Raw genomic sequence first — 19366 nt, 5'->3', positions numbered from 1 at the left:
AAGAGGATTTTGTATCGAGGTAAACTAGGGCACTTTTTTTCTGCAAATAACGTTGGGTTTTAACCCCTTGTGTTTCTAATGTAGAAAATAGAAACTAGAAACAGGAGTAGGCCATTTGGTCCTTCGAGCCTGCTCTGCCATTCATTTTGATCATGGCTGATCATCGATATCCTGAACCTCCATCCCCCACTCCCTATATCCCATGATCCCTTTTACCCTGAAAGCAATATCTAATTTCTTCTTGAAATCAGACATTTTGGCCTCAACAACTTTCCATGGTAGTGAATTCCACACATTCACCACCCTCTAGGTGAAGAAATTTCTCCTCGCCTCAATCCTGAAAAGTTTACCCGTTATCCTCAAACTATGACCCCTAGTTATGGACTCTCTCATCATTGAGAACATTCTTTCTGAATCTACCCTGTCTAACCCTGTTAGAATTTTAGGTGATGGAATTAATGAAACCCACCTTATCTGAGACAAAAATGCTTCACTTCAGGATCATTTCTTTCTGTGTGTTAGGAGTGAGCCATTCTCCACTGTTCAATAAGATCACGGTTAATCAGATTGTGGCCCCTAATCCACATTCCTCCTACCTTGGTAACTTTGACTCCCTTGTAAGTCAAGAATCTAATAAGATTTCATCTCTATGAATAGACACATCAGCACATGGTCTGAAAAGTGGAATGTTATTGTTAAGTGTTAATCTTGTAGTCCTTTTCAGGCATCCCACAAAACCACAGGTTGCTCACTCTGCAGTACAGTCTCTGTATATTAGGGGTGGTTGTACTAGGACCTATTTGCGTAGATAATTTTCAAGGAAGAAGCAAACACTTTCATTTCCACAGCATCTTTCACAATCAGAGATTCTCAAAGCACTTCACAGTTAATGAAATCCTTTGTGAAGTTACTGTTGTACTATTAGAAAATGGATCAGCCAAGTTGGATATAGCAAACTCCCACAAATGGCAAAGTGACATTGGTGTATCTGTTTCTGTGATGAGGATTGAGAGACGAATATTGGCCGGGACATTGTGGTGATCCCCACCCCGCCCCAAACAGCTGTTCCTTCAAATGGTGCTTTGGAACCTTTTTACATCCACCCAAGAGGGCAGATAGGATTTCATCTGAAACGTGGCACCTCCAACAGTGTGGCAGTCTTTCTGTAGCATACTGGAGAATCAGCCTAGATTCATTGGCAACAAAACCATTTTTGCTCCAAACACCAAGAGGGAGTGGCGACAAACAGCAGCTACAAAAAATGCAAGCGTTCCAAATGGTGACACGCATATTTGCCTCTCCCGGCAGTGAGTTCCAGGCACCCACCATCCTCTGTTTTTAAAAACAAAACTTGCCTCGTGAACCTCTTTTTAAATCCTGTCCCAAATATTCCAAATGGGGTCTGACCAGCGCCTTATACAGCCTCAGATGTACATCCCTACTCTTGTATTCTAGCCCTCTCGACATGACTGCTAACATTGCATTTGCTTTTCTAACTGCCGACTGAACTTGCACATTAATGTCAAGAGAATCTTGAACAAGGACTCCCAAGGCCCTTTGTGCTTCTGATTTCCTGAGCATTTCCCCATTCAGAAAATAGTCTGTGCCCCCATTCCTCCTTCCAAAGTGCATAACCTCACACTTTTCCACATTGTATCCCATCTGCCACTTCTTTGCCCGCTCTCCTAATCTGTCCAAGTCCTTCTACAGCCCTCGTGCTTCCTCAATATTACCTGTCCCTCTACACATCTCTATATCATCTGCAAACTTAGCAACAGTGCCTTATTCCAAATCGGTAATGTATATTGTGAAAAGTTGTGGTGCCAGCACTGACCCCTGAGACATACCACTAGCCACCAGCTACCATCCTGAAAAAGACCCCTTCATCCCCACTCTCTGCCTTCTGCCAGCCAGCCAATCCTCTATCCATGCCAGGATCTTACCTTTAACACATATTTAACAGTCTCCTATGTGACACCTTGTCAAAGGCCTTCTGGAATCTAATAAATCATGTCACTGGTTCTCCTTTATCTAACTTCCTTGTTACCACCTCAGAATGGTAACAGATTTGTCAGACATGACCTCCCCTTGACAAAGCCGCGCTGACTCGGTCCTACTTTATTATGCACTTCCAAGTGCTCCCCAATCTCATCTTTAATAACGGCCTCTCAAATCTTGCCAATGACTGAAGTCAAGTTAACTGGCCTATAATTTCCCATCCGCTGCCTCCCTCCCTTCTGAAACCATCCGACGTCTAGTAAAACAGTTCCATCGTGGAATCCACCTTCTTTCAGGAATCCCTAATGAATGCACTTTTCATATCCCAAATTACCTCTGAGCCAGAAGAGGCTTAGAATGAGGTGCATTGTTTGCTGAAACATTAAAATTCTGAGAAGGGGGGGAGGGGGGTGGTGGGGGAAGATGCTGAGAGGAGGGTTCCCCTCGGGGAGGAAATCTCGAACTGTAATATTACCACGTGGACTGAACAAAAAACAAAGAAAATTACAGCACAAGAACAGGCCCTTTGTCCCTCCCAAGCCTGCACCGACCATACTGCCCAATTTAACTAAAACCCCCCTATGCTTCCGGGGACCATATCCCTCTATTCCCATTTCATTCATGTACTTGTCAAGACACCCCTTAAAAGTCACTACCGTATCCACTTCCACTATCTCTCCCGGCAAAGCGTTCCAGGCACCTACCACTCTCTATGTTTAAAAAACAAAATCTGCCTTATACATCTCTTTTAAACCTTGCCCCTCGCACCTTAAACCGATGCTCCCTAGTAATTGACTCTTCTACCCTGGGAGAAAGCTTCTGACTATCCACTCTGTTCATGCCTCTCATAATCTTGTAGACTCCTATCAGATCTTCCCTCAACCTCTGTCACTCCAGTGAGAACAAACCAAGTTTCTCCAATCTCTCCTCATAGCTCATGTCCTCCATACCAGGCAACATCCTGGTAAAACTTTTCTGTACCCTCTTCAAAGCCTCCACATCCTTCTGGTAGTGTGGCGACCTGAACTGAACACTATATTCTAAGTGTGGCCTCACTAATGTTCTATAAAGTGGCAATATGACTAGCCGATGAAGGCAAGCATACCGTGTGCCACGTTGACTACCTTCACCTGCATTGCCACTTTCAGTGATCTGTGTATCTGTACACTCAGATCCCTTTGCCTATTAATACTCCTAAGGGTTCTGCTATTTACTATATATTTCTTATCTGTATTAGACTTTCCAAAATGTGTTACCTCACATCTGTCCAGATTAAACTTCATCTGCCATCTCTCCGCCCAAGTCTCCAACTGATCTATATCCTGCTGTATCGTCTGGTCCTCAAATCCACCAACCTTTGTGTCGTCTGCAAACTTACTAATCAATCCAGTTACATTTTCCTTCAAATCATTTATATGTATTACAAACAGAAAAGGTCGCAGCACTGATCTCTGAGGAACACCACCTGTCACAGCCCTCCATTCAGAAATGCACCGTCCCACTGCTACCCTCTACCTTCTTTGACTGAGTTTTGTATCCACCTTGCCAGCTCACCTCTGATCCCATGCGACTTCACCTTCTGCTCCAGCGCAGTGAGGGACCTCATGAAGTCCATGTAGACAACATCCACTGCCCTAACCTCATCAATCATCTTTGTCACTTCCTCGAAAAACTTGATCAAGTTCGTGAGACACGACCTTCCCTCACAAAACCATGGTGCCTCACTAATACGTCCACTTATTTCCAATTGGGAATAAATCCTATTTTGAAGAATCCTCTCCAATAATTTCCCTACCACTGATGTAAGGCTCATCGGCCTGTAATTATCTGGATTATTCTTGCTATTCTTAAACAAAGGAACAACATTGGCTATTCTCCAATCCTCTGGGGCCTCCCCTGTAACCAGTGAGGATACAAAGATTTCTCTTGAGGCCCCCGCAATTTCCTCTCTTGCCTCTCTCAGTATTTTGGGATATATCTCATGAGGTCCTGGAGACTTGTCTACCTTGATGTTTCTCAAGAATCCCAATACCTCCTCCTTTTTGATCTCAACATGACTCAAACTATCTACACATCCTTTCCCAGGCTCATCATCCACTACGTCCTTCTCTTTGAATACTGACGCAAAGTACTCATTTAATACCTCACTCATTTCCTCTAGCTCCACACATAGATTTCCTCCCCTGTCCTTGAGTGGGCCAACCCTCTCCCTGGCTACCCTCTTGCTCTTTACGTATGTACAAAAAGCCTTGGGATTTTCCTTAATCCTGCTGGCCAATACTTTCTCGTGACCCCTTCTTACTCCTTGCGTAAGTTGCTTTCTACTTTCCTTGTATTCCATATTTGCTTTGTGTTCCCAGCCTCCTAGTTTTGACAAAAGCTTCCTTTTTCTCTTTGCAGCTCTTTGACTGCAGCGGTTCAAGGAGATAGTTCACCACCACCACCACCTGATTAAGCCCATTTAGGAATGGGCAATAAATGCTGGCTTAGCCTGTAGTATAAGGGTGTGGCACAAAGTGTTAGTGTGGGACTGAGTACAGTACTGGTCACACAGTGATGTAAGAGGTTATATCCCGGGGTGTCATACGTAGGGTGTCAGCGTAGTATTGACAGTGTAGTGTATAGAAGCAATGGAGACAACTCTGAGCTTGGACCTGCATTATACCTGCGTATATAATTTCTTGTAGCTAATTGTTGAACTACCTCAGAGCACAAGTTCCTTAATAACCTACTGAGCTATGCCCGGTACCTTGTAACATAGCCAGCGATTCACACATCCCTGTGAATTAATAAGTTTTTAAAAAAAAGGGATTCTCCGATTTAAGATGGAGATGAGGAGCATGTTGCTCTATGAGAGTCATTAGTGTTTGTAATTCTCTCCCTCCAGAGAACAGTATCATTTAATATATTCAAGGCTGAGTTGGACAGATTTTTCATTGGCAAGGGAAGAGAGAGTTATGAGGGAGAGACTGGAAAGTGGAGTGAAGGCTACAAACTAATCAGCCATGATCCTGTTGATGGGCTGAATGGCCTAATCCTGCTCCTGTTTGTCATGACCTCCTGGTAAATGTGGCAGTCCATTTGTACACAAGGGTCAAGAACACAAAGGAAATAAATCATATAATCTGAATAAAAGCAAAATCCTGTGGATGCTGAAATCTGAAACAGACTCGGCAGGTCTGGCATCATCTGTAGGACAGAAAACTAAGTTAATGTTTTCAGCCCATTTGACTATTAGACTATCCTTAATGTTGGGATAAGTGTTAGCCAGGGCGTAGACAGAACTGCGAATTGTGTAGAATGATCTTCTAAGTCCACCAAAGAAGGCAAATGGAACCTGGTCTCATCTGGAAGAAAGCACTGCAATTTGATTTATTATTGTCACATGTATTAGGATACAGTGAAAAGTATTATTTCTTGTGTGCTATACAAAGCATATTGTTCATAGAGAAGGAAAGGAGAGAGTGCAGAATGTAGTGTTACAGTCAAAGCTAGGGTGTAGAGAAAGATTAACTTAATGTGCGGTAGGTCCATTCAAAAGTCTGATGGCAACGTGGAAGAGGCTGTTTTAGAGTTGCTTGGTACGTGACTTCAGACTTTTGTAAATGTTTCCCGATTAAAGAAGCTGGAAGAGAGAATGTCCAGGATGCAGTCCTTAATTATGCTGGCTGCTTTTCTGAGGCAATGGGAAGTGTAGATAATGAAGGGGATAGAGAGGGTAGAGGTAGAGAGATTCTTCCCGCTTGGAAGGGATAGCAGGACTGGAGGGCACAGCCTCAAAATAAAGGCGGGGGGGGGTGCCGTTTAGATCAAAGTTGAGGAGGAACTTCTTTACTCAAAGGGTGGTGAGTCTGGAATTCTCTGCCCGTTGAAGTGGTGGAGGCTACCTTGCTGAATATATTTAAGTCACGAGTAGATAGGATTCTGATAGACAAAGGAATTAAGGGTTATGGGGAGAAAGCAGCAAAGTGGAACTGATCCACTTCAGATCAGCCATGATCTTATTGAATGGCGGGGCAGGCTCGAGGGGCTAGATGGCCTACTCCTGCTCATATTTCTTATGTTCTTACGTAGACAGTGATAATGAGTGGGAGGCTGGTTTGAGTTGCAATATTTATTTACTTATCTTTATTGCCATACAATGCAAAGCATATAGGCACGATATTAAAAACAAGAACAGCAACAACAACAGCAGACAATACATATATAGAAATTACACTGTGGGTGACATTCTCTGGCCTCCCCTTGGTGTGTTTCTCAGCAGCGGGAAGCACTGCACCATTTACTGGCGATGGGATCCTCTTGTCCCACCTCCATCATTGGGAATTCCCACTGAAGCCACCCCAAGCTGCTGGGAGATCCATGTCGGGGTATGTTGCCAGCAGGACCAAAAAAATCCCATCATTGTGAATGGATGGAGAATTCCGGCCTACATTTTGAACAAGTCTTCTAGAAGGTAATACATTTTCAGCATTCATAAAAAATCCGGCAAAGTATTCCAAGTATCAGCAATTCTATGTTGGGGAAGGGTGGGGGTGGGGATTGTGAATATGCCCAGTTTAGGTTATGTGCTCAAGCCTCTGCAGTGGGCCTTGAAGTCGAGACCTTCTGCCTCTGGGGTGAGAATGCTATCACTGAGCCAAGACTTGGAACGAATTATTATTTCCTAACTACTGTCAAAAAAAAGTATCCAAAGTACCTTGAACATCCTAAAGGATGAACCAACAAGGGATCTTGCTGAGCTGAGAACTGATTCGTTGCGAAAAAAAAGGTCGTCAAGTCAAGTCAAAAACAGAACATGAAATCCTTGCCCGGAAAGAACAAAGCAAATGTGGTGAGAGTGTAGTGGGGGAGGAAAAAGCGATCTGGGCCAAAAAATCTGTTAATGCGACCAAAATGCATAGATTTGGAGAGGGTTGGCTGCAAGTTACAAAGTGAAAATGTGTGTAATAAATTCATGGCGACGCAATGTGGCTTAAGGTAACAAAGGCTTTATTGCCAATGAATAAATAAGTATCTACAATAATGGGGTGGGCATACCATGGATGCTGGAATCTGAAACAGAAAATGCTGGAGAAACTCAGCTGGTCTGGCAGTACCTGTGGAGAGAGAATAGAGCCAATGTTTTGAGTCTAGATGATCCTACATCTGAAGGGGCAGAATGTGGCGAGTTACAGGTTTGAGTTGCGTGAAGGGTGAGTGGGATGAAAAGCTGGGAGCAATATGGTTTTGGAATAGACAACAAGGAGAGCCCTTGGCTATATTTCATATCCTTGCCAACCACTATATCCATGCTAAATGGAAAAAAAATAAAACTTGGCTCCTTACTCTGTACTGTTCATTGAAAGGTCAAAATCAATGCAGTTGCTTACCAGTCAGTGAAGTGAAAGAAATTTGCATTGTGGCACTGCTGCCTCACAGCGCCAGGGACCAGGGTTCAATTCCAGCCTTGGGTGACTGTGTGGAGTTTACACATTCTCCCCATGTTTGTGTGGGTTTGCTCCGGGTGCTCTAGTTTCCTGCCACACTCCAAAGATGTGCAGGTTAGGTGCACTGGCCATGCTAAATTGCCCCTTAATGTCAGGGATTAGTAAGGTAAATGCGTGGGGTTGAGGGGACAGGGCCTAGGTTGGACTGTTGTCAGTGCAGGCTTGATGGATTGAATGGCCTCCTTTTGCACTGTAGGAATCTCAGTCGATTAGGCAGATGATGCTAGCCAGAGTATGGTGCAGGAAGTTTGTTGCTTTGAATTTGATGAATATAGATTGCATGCAGATATAAACTTCTAACATCACTAGCAGATCAATCATTGCATAGTGCGGTGAGAAGTCAGGAGAAGTCTTGTTGTATATGAAATGCTTCATCACAAATGAAACAGTAAAATCATTTGAAACGGGAAATTACAGGACTCTACAAGAGAGTGGAAGTGGAGTTAGTTTAGATTCTCTTGCAAAGAGCCAACACAGTGGACTAATGTCCACCTTCACTTTCAATGATAAATTAGAGTATATCCGTTTTCCTGTTTATTTTTTGAAGACAGTAAGGTTAGACCGTGCAACATCTCATCAGTGATGTTTTGAAGAACCGATTTGTCTTCTCCATTCAGTGCTAACAATGAAGGTAGCTACTAACTGGTATTTGTCTCCTTATGCACTGGGCATGTGCTGTAACTAGTGGACATTTTAAAACCAGAATCTATTTTAAAGTGTCTGTTAGCTGTGTGCTTGCAGACCATATTGTCAGCTAGAAGCTTACTTGAGGTGTGAGGTGAAAATACCAAAACACAACATGGGCATTTCAAAACATACTGCTGATTGGAATTGGGTTTGGCTCCAACTTGTTCTGACTCTTTTCCTTTGTGTAAGATTCTCCTCTCTGCGTGCCTTTCACACAGCTTGCTTTCTCTCTCTGTTACTGTACATGACATTCTCACTTTCACAATGCTTTATATCTTCTTTTGTTTATTGGTTCATCCTTTCTGCTGTTTCCCCTTTTCACCAAATCCTCATACTTGTATCTGTCTGTCCTTTTCCCCATTGTAACAGTGAGGACACTTCAAAAGTACTTACTTGATTATACTGTGTCCTAATTGCGACATCTTGAGATTATGACAGACACAGCGGTCTATCTGTCTGTCTTTCTAACAGCCGGCTGCTCTGACTTTTGGCGGTATTTTGCGCCATCGTTCTGTCATTTGGTTCTTTGGTCTATCTTACTCACACTGTTTCAGTCTGCCTGTCTTCCTCCCTAAATATTCTGTAAACGTAAGCACTTGAAATATTTTTCTTGCTAAAACTTAACATCAATATTTAAAAATCAATCCTTTTGAGTTTATTTTGTAGTTTGTGCAAAGCAAACTCGTATAGTCTGATGAAAGACTTATTTTCGGTATTGTACGTGACGAAATTGTATTGGAAGGTCAAGGCAAATATCCTCCAAGGGAAAGCTGCTGTTAACTATGCATTCAGGGACTTGCTGAGAATTAATTTTATTCATGTGATGGATGGGTGGTGCTGTCTGGGTCATTTCAGAGAGAATTTAAAAGTTGTGGATCTGGAGTCACGTACAGCCCAGGTCAAGATGGTCGGTTAAATAGGCTTTTGTGACAACAGTTGCATGGTTGTTATTAAACTTTAAATTTTTTTTGAACTGAATTCAAATTTCCCCCATTGTGGAATTTGAACCCAGGTCCTCAGAGCATTGCCCTGGGTCTCTGGATTGCTAGTCCAGTGACAATACCGCCATTGCCTCCCCCTGGCTACAGTGACGTGCGCAATGTCAATGGAATCCTGATCTTTACAAAATGGCTGAAACCTCAGAATAAAAATGTTAAATGAAGTTACTCAACGGCAGAAAAAGTAATTTTGATAAATTTGGCCTCATTATTGAGGTTTCCCTGTCCTCCCACATGTGATCAAGCAACAATCATTTTCTTTTATCTCCCTTCCATTTTAGAATTAAATTGAATGTACAATGCAGGAAGAGGCCATTCAGCCCAACTAATCTATGCAAGTGTAGATGCTCCTTTTTGAGTCTACCTCATCCTAAAGGCTTGTCTCCCTCTTTCCTGTTTCCTTTGTGCATCCATCAATCACAGAGTCAAAGGGCAAGACTTTACAGGTCTGAGCAACCTAAGACGGAATTTCCCACTTAAGGTCTATGGACCTTTTTAAATGGTCCACAAAATTCTGTCCCACCTGCTACGATTCCTGTGGTGGGCAGGACGGGAAAATTCTACCCATAGTCATATAGTGTAGAAAAGACCTTTCTGCCCATCGAGTCTGCACTGACAAAACTACCACTAAAGACATGCTAATCTCATTTTCCAGCACTTGGGACGAGGCCTAGAATATTGTGATATTTCAAGTGTTCATCCAAATACTTTTTAAGGTTTTGAGGTTGAACTTTTTAAAGGTTTTAAGGTTTCCAGCCTCCTCTAACTTCCCAGGCAGTGCAGTCCAGATTCCCACAATGTCCTGAATGAAAAGATTTTCCTCAAATCCTTTCTGAATCTCCTGCCCCTTAGTGTAAAATTATGGCCCCTTTTGATTAACCCCTGAACCAAGCTGCCTATTCACCCTGTCCATACCCCTCATAGTTTTATATACCTCAATCATTTCCTTCCTTAGCCTTGTCTGCTCCAGAGAAAACAATCCAAGCTTCTCCAGCCTCTACTTATAGCTCAATGCTCCATCTCAGGCAACATCCTAGTGAATCTCCTCTATATCCTCTCTCCTCTTTAAATCCTCTTTAAATGCATCAATGCTATCTGTTTCAACCAATCCATACGACAGATCACATTTTTACCGCTCTAAATTCTTTATTTGATCCATGAGAATGTCTATTTGTTTTTCCCTTGTTCTGATCTCTGCTACGTGGAAACAATTTTTCCACATCCGTCCTGTTTAAACCCCTTATCTGATCTTTTTGTGAATTAATTCATAGCCTGTTCAATCTATGTTGACACATTTCATCTCCTCAATCCTGTTATAAATAGGGAAGGGAGGAGGATAGGGTAGCTGCATTATTTGGTGATGTCGGTAACATGTAAAGGAGGAGAAATTGACATGACAGAAATCGTATTAGCAGAAAATATCAAAGGAGATAAAGCCATTTGAGACAAAGGAAGGGGGACATTTGATGAATCAGACTAACTTAGAGAGGGCAGCGTGGTGGCAGTGTCCCTGGGTCAGAAGCTCAAGACTTGATGGTCATGGAACGTGCATTTATAACATGGCCAAACAGGTTGATTCAGTGCTATCCCTCTAACCCTGTGCATTTACCATGGCTAATCCTATACATCTTTGAAGTGTGGGAGGAAACCCACGCAGACAGTGGGAAAATGTGCAAACTCCACACACAGTCATCATCCGAGGCCGGAAACAAACCCGAGTCCCTGGCGCTGTGAGGCAGCAGTGCACTAAGGTAAAAAGCTTATTGGATCACTGAAGGTGCAATAAAGCTTTTGTACAATTATGCTAGAACTGAGAGGTTTTTACTTATCAGGATGATTGATCAGGCTGGGCTCTTTTGTTTAGAAATGAGAAGATTGAGAAAGGATCTTTGAGATTATTAAAAGGTTTGATATCGTAGACGTAGAGAAAATATTTTGACTTCCAAGTGAGACCAGATCTAAGGACTATAAATATAATAAACCAGTAGGAAAATTGGGAGAAACTTCCTGACCAACTGATCAAAATATGCACTGGGAATGTTGGAAAGTACTGGAGAGAGAAATGAATATGTTGATGGAGATGGGAGAAGACGTGTGTGAATCTGGTGTTGAATAGTTTGTTCCTGTGCTGTAAATACTTTATAAATCAGTTCTCTACTTTCGCCACTGCTTTAATATGCTTTTTGTAACATGGAGATTTGATTTTTTTTTTCAATATAGAATAATGGATTATTTGGAATAATTATTTTCAACAATTTAGCTGGTAACCTTTTTTAAAATGAACAGGTTTTGCCACTTGGCTTTTTGGTCTGAGAACAGAATGCAAGTACAGTGGCTAATGTTTCTTCGGAATTTACTTTGTCACCCTTTTTAAAAAAATAATCAATTTGACAATAGACTTGAGGCAAACAACAAGTCTAATTTTTTGCACTGACTTTATCCATATTTTAATGTGCACGGGATAAGAAAAGGTTGTGATTCACACAGTTGGAAATTCTTGAGATGGTCTTACTTGTCTATCTTTTATCGATGATTTTTTGATTTGGTTTTCTGGGTCAAATAAATAGTCTTTACTTTGGTTCTTGTGATGTGGGTGATGCATTTAATTCCCATTCCTAACTGACCTGAAGAGTGAACTCCAGAGTGGGGCCCACTGTCTGTCTGGGCTCAGATCAGGTAGAGGGTATCCCCTTCCTAAAGGAGATTATGGACCAGTTGTTTTTTTTTTGTTGTTGGCAACTTCAGCAGCTTTCATGATCATTTTCTGCTCCCATCCTAAACAATAGTCGGTGGAAAAAAGTATTTGCATTTAAAAAAAACTTAGAACCCTAACTTAATTAACACCATCATTACTGCAGTTCCTTAGTTTGCCCATGAGTTTAATGGGGCAAATTCTTATTGGTGATGGTGGAAAGCTAGGGGTACAGACCACCTGCCACATGTCCTAGTCCTTGTCTGGTTTACCTACAATGGAACTGAATGCCGTACAGAATGGGTAGCAGGCAGTGACACGTACAAGCCAGTATAGAGCCGAGGTTGATAGTGGAAATCGGCCCCGGCCCAATAATGACTTGGAATTTCCTTGGAAGCTGCTGTTGTAACTTGATGGCAAGCAAGCCAGAAAGCTTTCAAGATATCACCACCATTCTGGAAAGTTACGAAGCAGATCCAAATAAATTCCACAGTAAGGGATTCTGCTCTGCTGCCTCATGTCAGCTCTCAAAGGATGGCACTGTGGCACACTGGTGCCTCACAGCACCAGGGATCTAGGTTTAATTCTGGCTTGAGTGTGTCTGTGAGGAGTTTGCACGTTCTCCTTGTGACTGCGTGGGTTTCATCCGGGTGCTCCAGTTTCCTCCCACAGTTCGAAAGATGTGCTGGTTAGGTGGATTGGCCCGGCTAAATCCTCCTTCTGTACCCAAACAGAGTGTGGCATCAGTGGGGATTTTCACAGTAACTTTGTTAATGTAAGCCTAGTTATGACATTAATAAACTAATCGATAGACAAGGCATCCCAAGTCGCATTGCCAGTTGGCTGCCAATAAGCTGTGCATTGAACCATTGTGCCCCCCTGTGGCTTTGTTAGTTATGACCTATTAGCAAAGTCATACAGATCAGAGAAATTCCAGGTTGGATCCCTGTTGACTTTGCTGGACTCTGATGGGAAAGCACCAAGGTTCACTGGGACTGACTTTGGCTATAATGTTTCCTGTGGCGACTTCACATATGAATAAATGGCTGAAGTCTCAGGAGGTACCCACGTAGAATTCTATAGAACATAGAGCAGAAAAACATCCTATTTGCCCAACCCGACCTCCTTCCAATCTTTCTCCAATGACTCATTACCATAATCTTCCATTCCCTTCCTTCTCATATACTTGCATAGCTTTTGTTGAAACGTATTTTGCCTCCGCTGCTTCCTCTGATAGCGAGTCCCACTCTGTGGCTGAGGAACTTTCTTCTCAATTCCTATTTGATCGTCTGGTGATCACCTTGTATTCGTGGCCTCAAATTTTGACCTTCTGCACTGGAGACTACAGCCTCTGTGTTAACATCAAAACCTTTCATAACCATAGCGACCTCAGCCTTCTCTTTTTATTATGTTTATTCTTGACAGCTATAAACTTGCAGCTCTGGTACCATTCTTGCAAACATATTTGCACCTTCCCCAACACTCCTATCTCCTTTTATAATACGCTGCACATAGTAATCAAAGTGTGGTCTAACCAAGGTTTGATATGACTTTAGCACAACTTCTCGACTTATTTCTGGATGGATAGAAGAGTAAAGTCTGAGTGCTTGGTTTAGTCATGTTAACCTGAACCACAGCTGGAGTACTGTTTGAATCCTCAGATTCCTTTGCTCCTCAACCCCTTGCTTCTCTTCTAAATAATACATGACCTCTTTACTCTTATCAACCAAATGTAACATTTCTCGCTTACCCATCTTGAAATTAACTTGTAAATTTATGTGCCCATTTGGCACACTTATTAATATTGACTTGTTGCAATCCTCTTTAGTATTAAATATTACCACCTAACTTGGTGTCATCTGCAAATTTATAAACCAATATTTTGATTCCAAAAGTTTAAATTACTAATATAAATTGTGAACAGTGGTCCCAGCACTGATCTTTGCAGGACTCCGTTTTCCACGTCGTCACCCTGAAAAGCTTTCCTTTACATAAGAACATAAGAAATAGGAGCAGGAGTAGGCCATCTAGCCCTTCGAGCCTGCCCTGCCATTCAATAAGATCATGGCTGATCTGAAGTGGATCAGTTCCACTTTCCCGCTTTCTCCCCATAACCCTTAATTCCCTTGTCTGTCAAAAACCTATCTACCCGTGACTTAAATATATTCAGCGAGGTAGCCTCCACCACTTCAACGGGCAGAGAATTCCAGAGATTCACCACCCTTTGAGTGAAGAAGTTCCTCCTCAACTCCGATCTAAACTGCACCCCCGCCTTATCTTGAGGCTGTGCCCTCTAGTCCCGCTATCCTTTCTAAGCGGGAAGAATCTCTCTACCTCTACCCTATCCGTCCCTTTCATTATTTTATACGTCTCTATAAGATCCCCCTCATCCTTCTAAACTCCAGCAAGTACAGACCCAGTCTATTTAGTCTCCCTCATTTCCGGTATCAGTCTAGTGAACCTCCTCTGCACTCCCTCCAAGGCCAAAATATCCTTGTGCAAGTGCGGCGACCAAAACTGCACACAGTACTCCAGCTGCGGCCTCACCAGTACCCTGTACAGTTGCAGCAACACCTCCCTGCTTTTATATTCTATCCCCCTCGCTATAAAGGCCAGCATCCCATTCGCCGCCTTGATCACCTGCTGCACCTGCAGACTGGGTTTTTGCGACTCATGCACAAGGTCCCCTGGGTCCCTCTGCACCGTAGCATGCTGCAGCTTTTTGCCCTTTAAATAGTAATCCCTCCTACTATTATTTCTGCCAAAGTGGATAACCTCACGCTTGCTAACATTATACTCCATCTGCCAGGTCCTCGCCCACTTGCTCAGCCTATCCGGATCCCTCTGCAGACTTTCCACACCCTCCGCGCAATTTGCTTTTCCACTCATCTTTGTGTCATCAGCAAATTTCGTCACCCTACACTCATGAAATTTACTCTGGTTTTCTGTCTCTCAGCCAGATACCTTTCTGTTATGTTACTTGTCTTTGGTTCCTTTTACAAAGAACAACACAGCACAGGAAACAGGCCCTTCGGCCCAATGAGTCCACGCCGCCCACTTGCGGGTGTTTGATTAGCACATTTGTCTAAATGGCAAGAACGTACTGCAGAATGACACTAAGTGGAAGTTTAATGTGCATAACAGCTGCTATGGTGGTTTATAGAGGCCTGACTCCCCATCTTGCCCCATGCTTGCAGAGTGTTGCCCCTCAAGCTATATGTAATCAATTGTCTCTTTAATGGAGAGAGATGCTAATAGACCCCAGTGGACTATGGCCAATTACCTCTGGCTCAACAAGTTCATTCATCTGTTATGTGGTACCTTATTGAAGGCTTGCTGGAAATTGAGATATATTAGATCTACTGCATTTCCATAGAGTCTACTCTACTCTCTCTCTCACTTGAAAGAGTTAAATGAGGTTGGTAAAGTAATACTTTCTCTTTTGAAATCCCACGTTGATGATTAATTTTTATATTTATGTTTCTGGATCTTTTTATTTTCTCCTTTATTAGATTACCTTTCCTACCATTGATATGTGGGTCCACAGTTCCCTGGTCATGACCTAACTTCATTCTTAAGCATAATTATAATGTTAATTATGGACCAGTCACCTAGCATTGCACCTTTTTCTAGCAAACTAAGTATGCGTAACAGCCCCTCATCAATCTTTCCCCTAGATTACAATTTAAATGTGTGAATGCAGTCTTTGAGTTTTTACCATTGTTGAGCTGGATCAGTTTAAGGCTCGATGAGCTAACAGATCTTCTTTCTCCATCTACAGCTATAATCAGAGAAGAGACCAGGAGGAAAGGCCAGAGTATCAACATGTAAGTAGCAGCTGGATTACCATGTTTAGATCAGCATTGCTCTGTTTTGTAGATTGGGCATTGAGATCTGCATGATTGATATGAAATGCTCTGTCAGAAAACGACACAGTATTGATCAATACTTTGTAGGATGGCATCCCTGTCTCTGAGCCAGAAGCTCCGGGTTTGAGTTGCATTCCAGGACTCGACAGACAAAGCATTGGGCTGGGTCGTGGGTGGGGGGGAGGAGGAGGAGGAGGAGAGGGAAAGGGAGAAGAGAGAGAGAAGAAAGTGGGAATATGGCGTTGAGCTAGAGGATCAGCCATGATCATATTGAAAGGTGGGGCAAGCTCCAGGGGCCAAATGGCCTACTTCTGCTCTTATTTTCTTTGCCTGTTTCTAATACTTGTGCGTTCATAACAGGGCTGAACAAGTTGATTATCAACCTGCCGCAAATTTTTCCAATACTCGCCAACAACAGGCAGTAAGAACAGGAGAGATTTCTGGTCAGCCATGTTTGGAGTCTCTCCCATCCAACATGCTTGTGAGAATTGGGGTACTTTCTCTGTAAACAGCTATTGGATTTCTGCATGTCAAACATGAGATTTCAGCCTCTGGAGATAAATGTTCAGTTTTCATACAATTCAACATCTCGTTTTAGGAATGAAGACGGCAAGCGATTTGAAGTAGTGAGATCATATACAGGTAAATTAATATTAACATGCAATGATATGAAAAATATTAAGATCCAGATGTGATCATGTCTGGATTGATTCTGGTAGAAATATCCAATTTTCCTGCAGTTTTTGCCATTAAATATATATTTCCAATTCCTTATTGAAAGTTACCATTGAATCTGCTACAGTCAAAGAGTGCATTCCAGATCATTACAGCTTGCGATGTTTGTTTCCAAAAATATATCCTCGTGTCATCTTTGGTTGTTTTGCCCATCACCTCTGTCAAATATCCTTTCGACCTTCTGAATTCTAATGAGAACAATCTCTACCTCACTGGTATCATTCTAATAAATATCACAACGGCACAGTGGTTAGCACTGCTGTCTCTCAGTGCCAGGGACCCAGGTTCGATTCCCAGCTTGGGTCACTGTCTGTGCAGAGTCTATATGTTCTCCCCATGTCTGTGTGGGTTTCCTCCTCATGGTCTGGTTTCCTTCCACATTCCAAAAGAAATGTTGGTTAGGTGCGTTGGCCATGCTAAATTCTCCCTCAGTGTACCTGAACAAGCGCTGGAGTGTGGCAACTAGGGGATTTTCACAGTAATTTTGTTGCAGTGTTAGTGTAGACCTACTTGTGAAACTAATAAATAAACTTGTAATCTCTTCTGACAACGCTCCTAAGTATGGTGCTCAGAATTAAGCACATTGCTCCAACAGAGGCCAATTCAATGTTAGACAAAGTAGTTAACATAATTCCCTTGCTTTCCCACTCTAATACTGAGCTCTGGGAAACATCATTGTATACTTCCTGCACTCACCACTAGTCTCTGCTTTTTTGTTGTTTAACCACATCAGCTTTTCTCTTTAATCCAATGGGCTTTAATTTTGTTTACAAATCTGTTATGTATTTACTTTAATGCTTTTGAAAGTCCATATCCACAACAACAACTTGCATCAACTTTCCCGATTAGTTCAAAGAACACAAACCTGGTTAACCAGGCTTCCCTTTAGCAAGTCTATGCTTCCTTTCATTTATTAATATATAATTTCCAAGCACTAATGCATTTGCCTCAAGTTATTGCCTCTAAAGATTTCCCCACCAACAACATTAGGCTGCCTAATCCATTGTTCCCAGGACTAAATCTCTTTTTCATCAAAGGTGTTCCGTGTGCAATCCTCTAGTCATTTGGCAATGCAAGGAGAATTGGAAAATTGTGTCCATTCTTTTGGGTGAAGCAAGTTAAACAAACTGAGGGACAAACCAAGAAGGACAGCCTGTTAAGAGGGGACTGACCAAAACAAAAACAAAGCACAAATAAAACTGAAAGCATTAAATCAAAAGGTGATTAAAAGGGTCAACAAATAACGCACTTCAGTCCCTGCAGTGCCCACCAAGTACAAAAGGCCTCGATGGTGCCCATGGACACCACATGCCCCCTCTCCAGGGACACCCCGCCATGAATATAGCCCGTGGCAATCAGGTTTGACAGCTCCCTTGGTTGCCTGTTGCCTGGACCTGTGGAAGACCCTCAAGGTTTCCACCCTTAATTGCCTCATTAACCTAAGCAGGATACATCCTACCTGGACTGGTGACATTTCTACTTTTAAGTTCTGCCAACCTTTTTGAAAACATTTTCATTTAATTTAGTTCCAGCCAATATCATATTCTGCCCCACCGCGCCCCACCTTTATTGCCACATTGGCAGCATCCTTTTCTTTAGTGAAAACAAGTGCAAGGCATTAGTATCACAGCCATGTCTTTTACCTCTGAGAACATCATCTTTTTGGCAACCGATTTTAACATGCGTTAGAAGTGGTCCAGCAAAGGTTCACTAGATTGCTTCCTGTTCTAGAGGGTTGTCCTATGATGAGAAGCTAAGTAAACTGGGTCTGTATTCTTTGGGGTTTAGAAGAATGAACATTGAAATTTGACATGGTAGACATTGAGAGGTTGTTTCCCCTGGCTGGAGAACAAGGGGGTCCAGTCTCAGAACATATGCTCACTCAGTTAGGACAGAGAAATTTCTTCTGAGTTGTGAATCTTTGAAATTCTCTCCCCCAGAGGATTGTGGAAACTCCAACGATGGACATATTTGAGGCTGAGGTGGACAGACTTTTGGGGTCTCGGGAATTGAAAGGTTTGGGGAATAGGTGGAAAAGTGGAGTTGAGGCAGAAGATTGGCCCTGATTGGAACGAATGGTGGAACAGGCTTGAGGGGCCGAGTGGATTACCCCCTGCTCCTAATTATGTTTAGTTCATTGTCTGTAAAAAAAAACACTTGAGGCAAGAAGAGGACAATGCATGTTCTTTCTCCCTTTACAGTTCAATAGTCTTCCTCTGTGATAAACATTATAGTATTGTTACAGGGAGCAAACAGTATAAGATGGTGTTTTTGTCAAGATAGAACGGAGAAGAACATTCAATAGTGAGACAAATCTCTACTTTGATACTAAGTTAAATGTGGGAAACTTAAGATTTGGGAGCGGTGCACGTTTGGGTCCAAAAACACACCTATAACTTGGCAGATAAATGCTTAATATATCAAAGACTAAATTAGTATTGCCACACATACAATTTGATTCAATTGGTATCACTGTTAATTTTCATTGAGTATAATGTCTTTATTCTTTTCTCCAGTGTCTCGACCAGAACAAACACCAAAGCCAGAACCAAAGACTGAGTAAGATATGTGGTGCAAAATATGATCAATAATGTAAAAAAAAAACTTAATTTCTCTCTAAATTGACCAGATGTGAAAGTGGTATGTGTTTTGTGTGTGTGTGTGTGTGTGTGTGTGTGTGTGTCTTATAACAGTAGGGTCTGGTACCTAAAGAGTTACTGTCGGACTAAGTACAGTCCACACAATGATGTAAGAAGGCACATGACCCAGAGCTAGGGTCAGTTAGGATTATAGATGGATAGAGAAAGGTAAAGACCAGTTCTGTATCCTCTACTGTAAATATGTATATAGTTAAACGTTAATAGAAACTTGCTGGTAATACACTAATAACAAAGAACA

At 42.2% G+C, this 19366-nt stretch overlaps 1 protein-coding gene across 1 annotated transcript in view; it reads left to right on the top strand.

Annotated features, from left to right (window-relative positions):
- The window catches only part of LOC145357432 (linker for activation of T-cells family member 2-like), a 71406-nt gene that overhangs the window by 40918 nt on the left and 11122 nt on the right, over positions 1-19366 (top strand). The window contains exons 3-5 of the mRNA XM_080210761.1: positions 15646-15691; positions 16332-16375; positions 18985-19027. Coding sequence (XP_080066887.1) covers positions 15646-15691; positions 16332-16375; positions 18985-19027 — 133 coding nt within the window. The remainder of the gene's footprint in view (positions 1-15645; positions 15692-16331; positions 16376-18984; positions 19028-19366) is intronic.

Source organism: Carcharhinus amblyrhynchos, chromosome 23 (genome assembly GCF_965287045.1).
Source record: "Carcharhinus amblyrhynchos chromosome 23, sCarAmb.v2.hapA, whole genome shotgun sequence".
Lineage (NCBI taxonomy): Eukaryota > Metazoa > Chordata > Chondrichthyes > Carcharhiniformes > Carcharhinidae > Carcharhinus > Carcharhinus amblyrhynchos.
The sequence above is the reverse complement of the archived record's forward strand: the minus strand, read 5'-3'. Positions and strand labels throughout refer to the sequence as shown.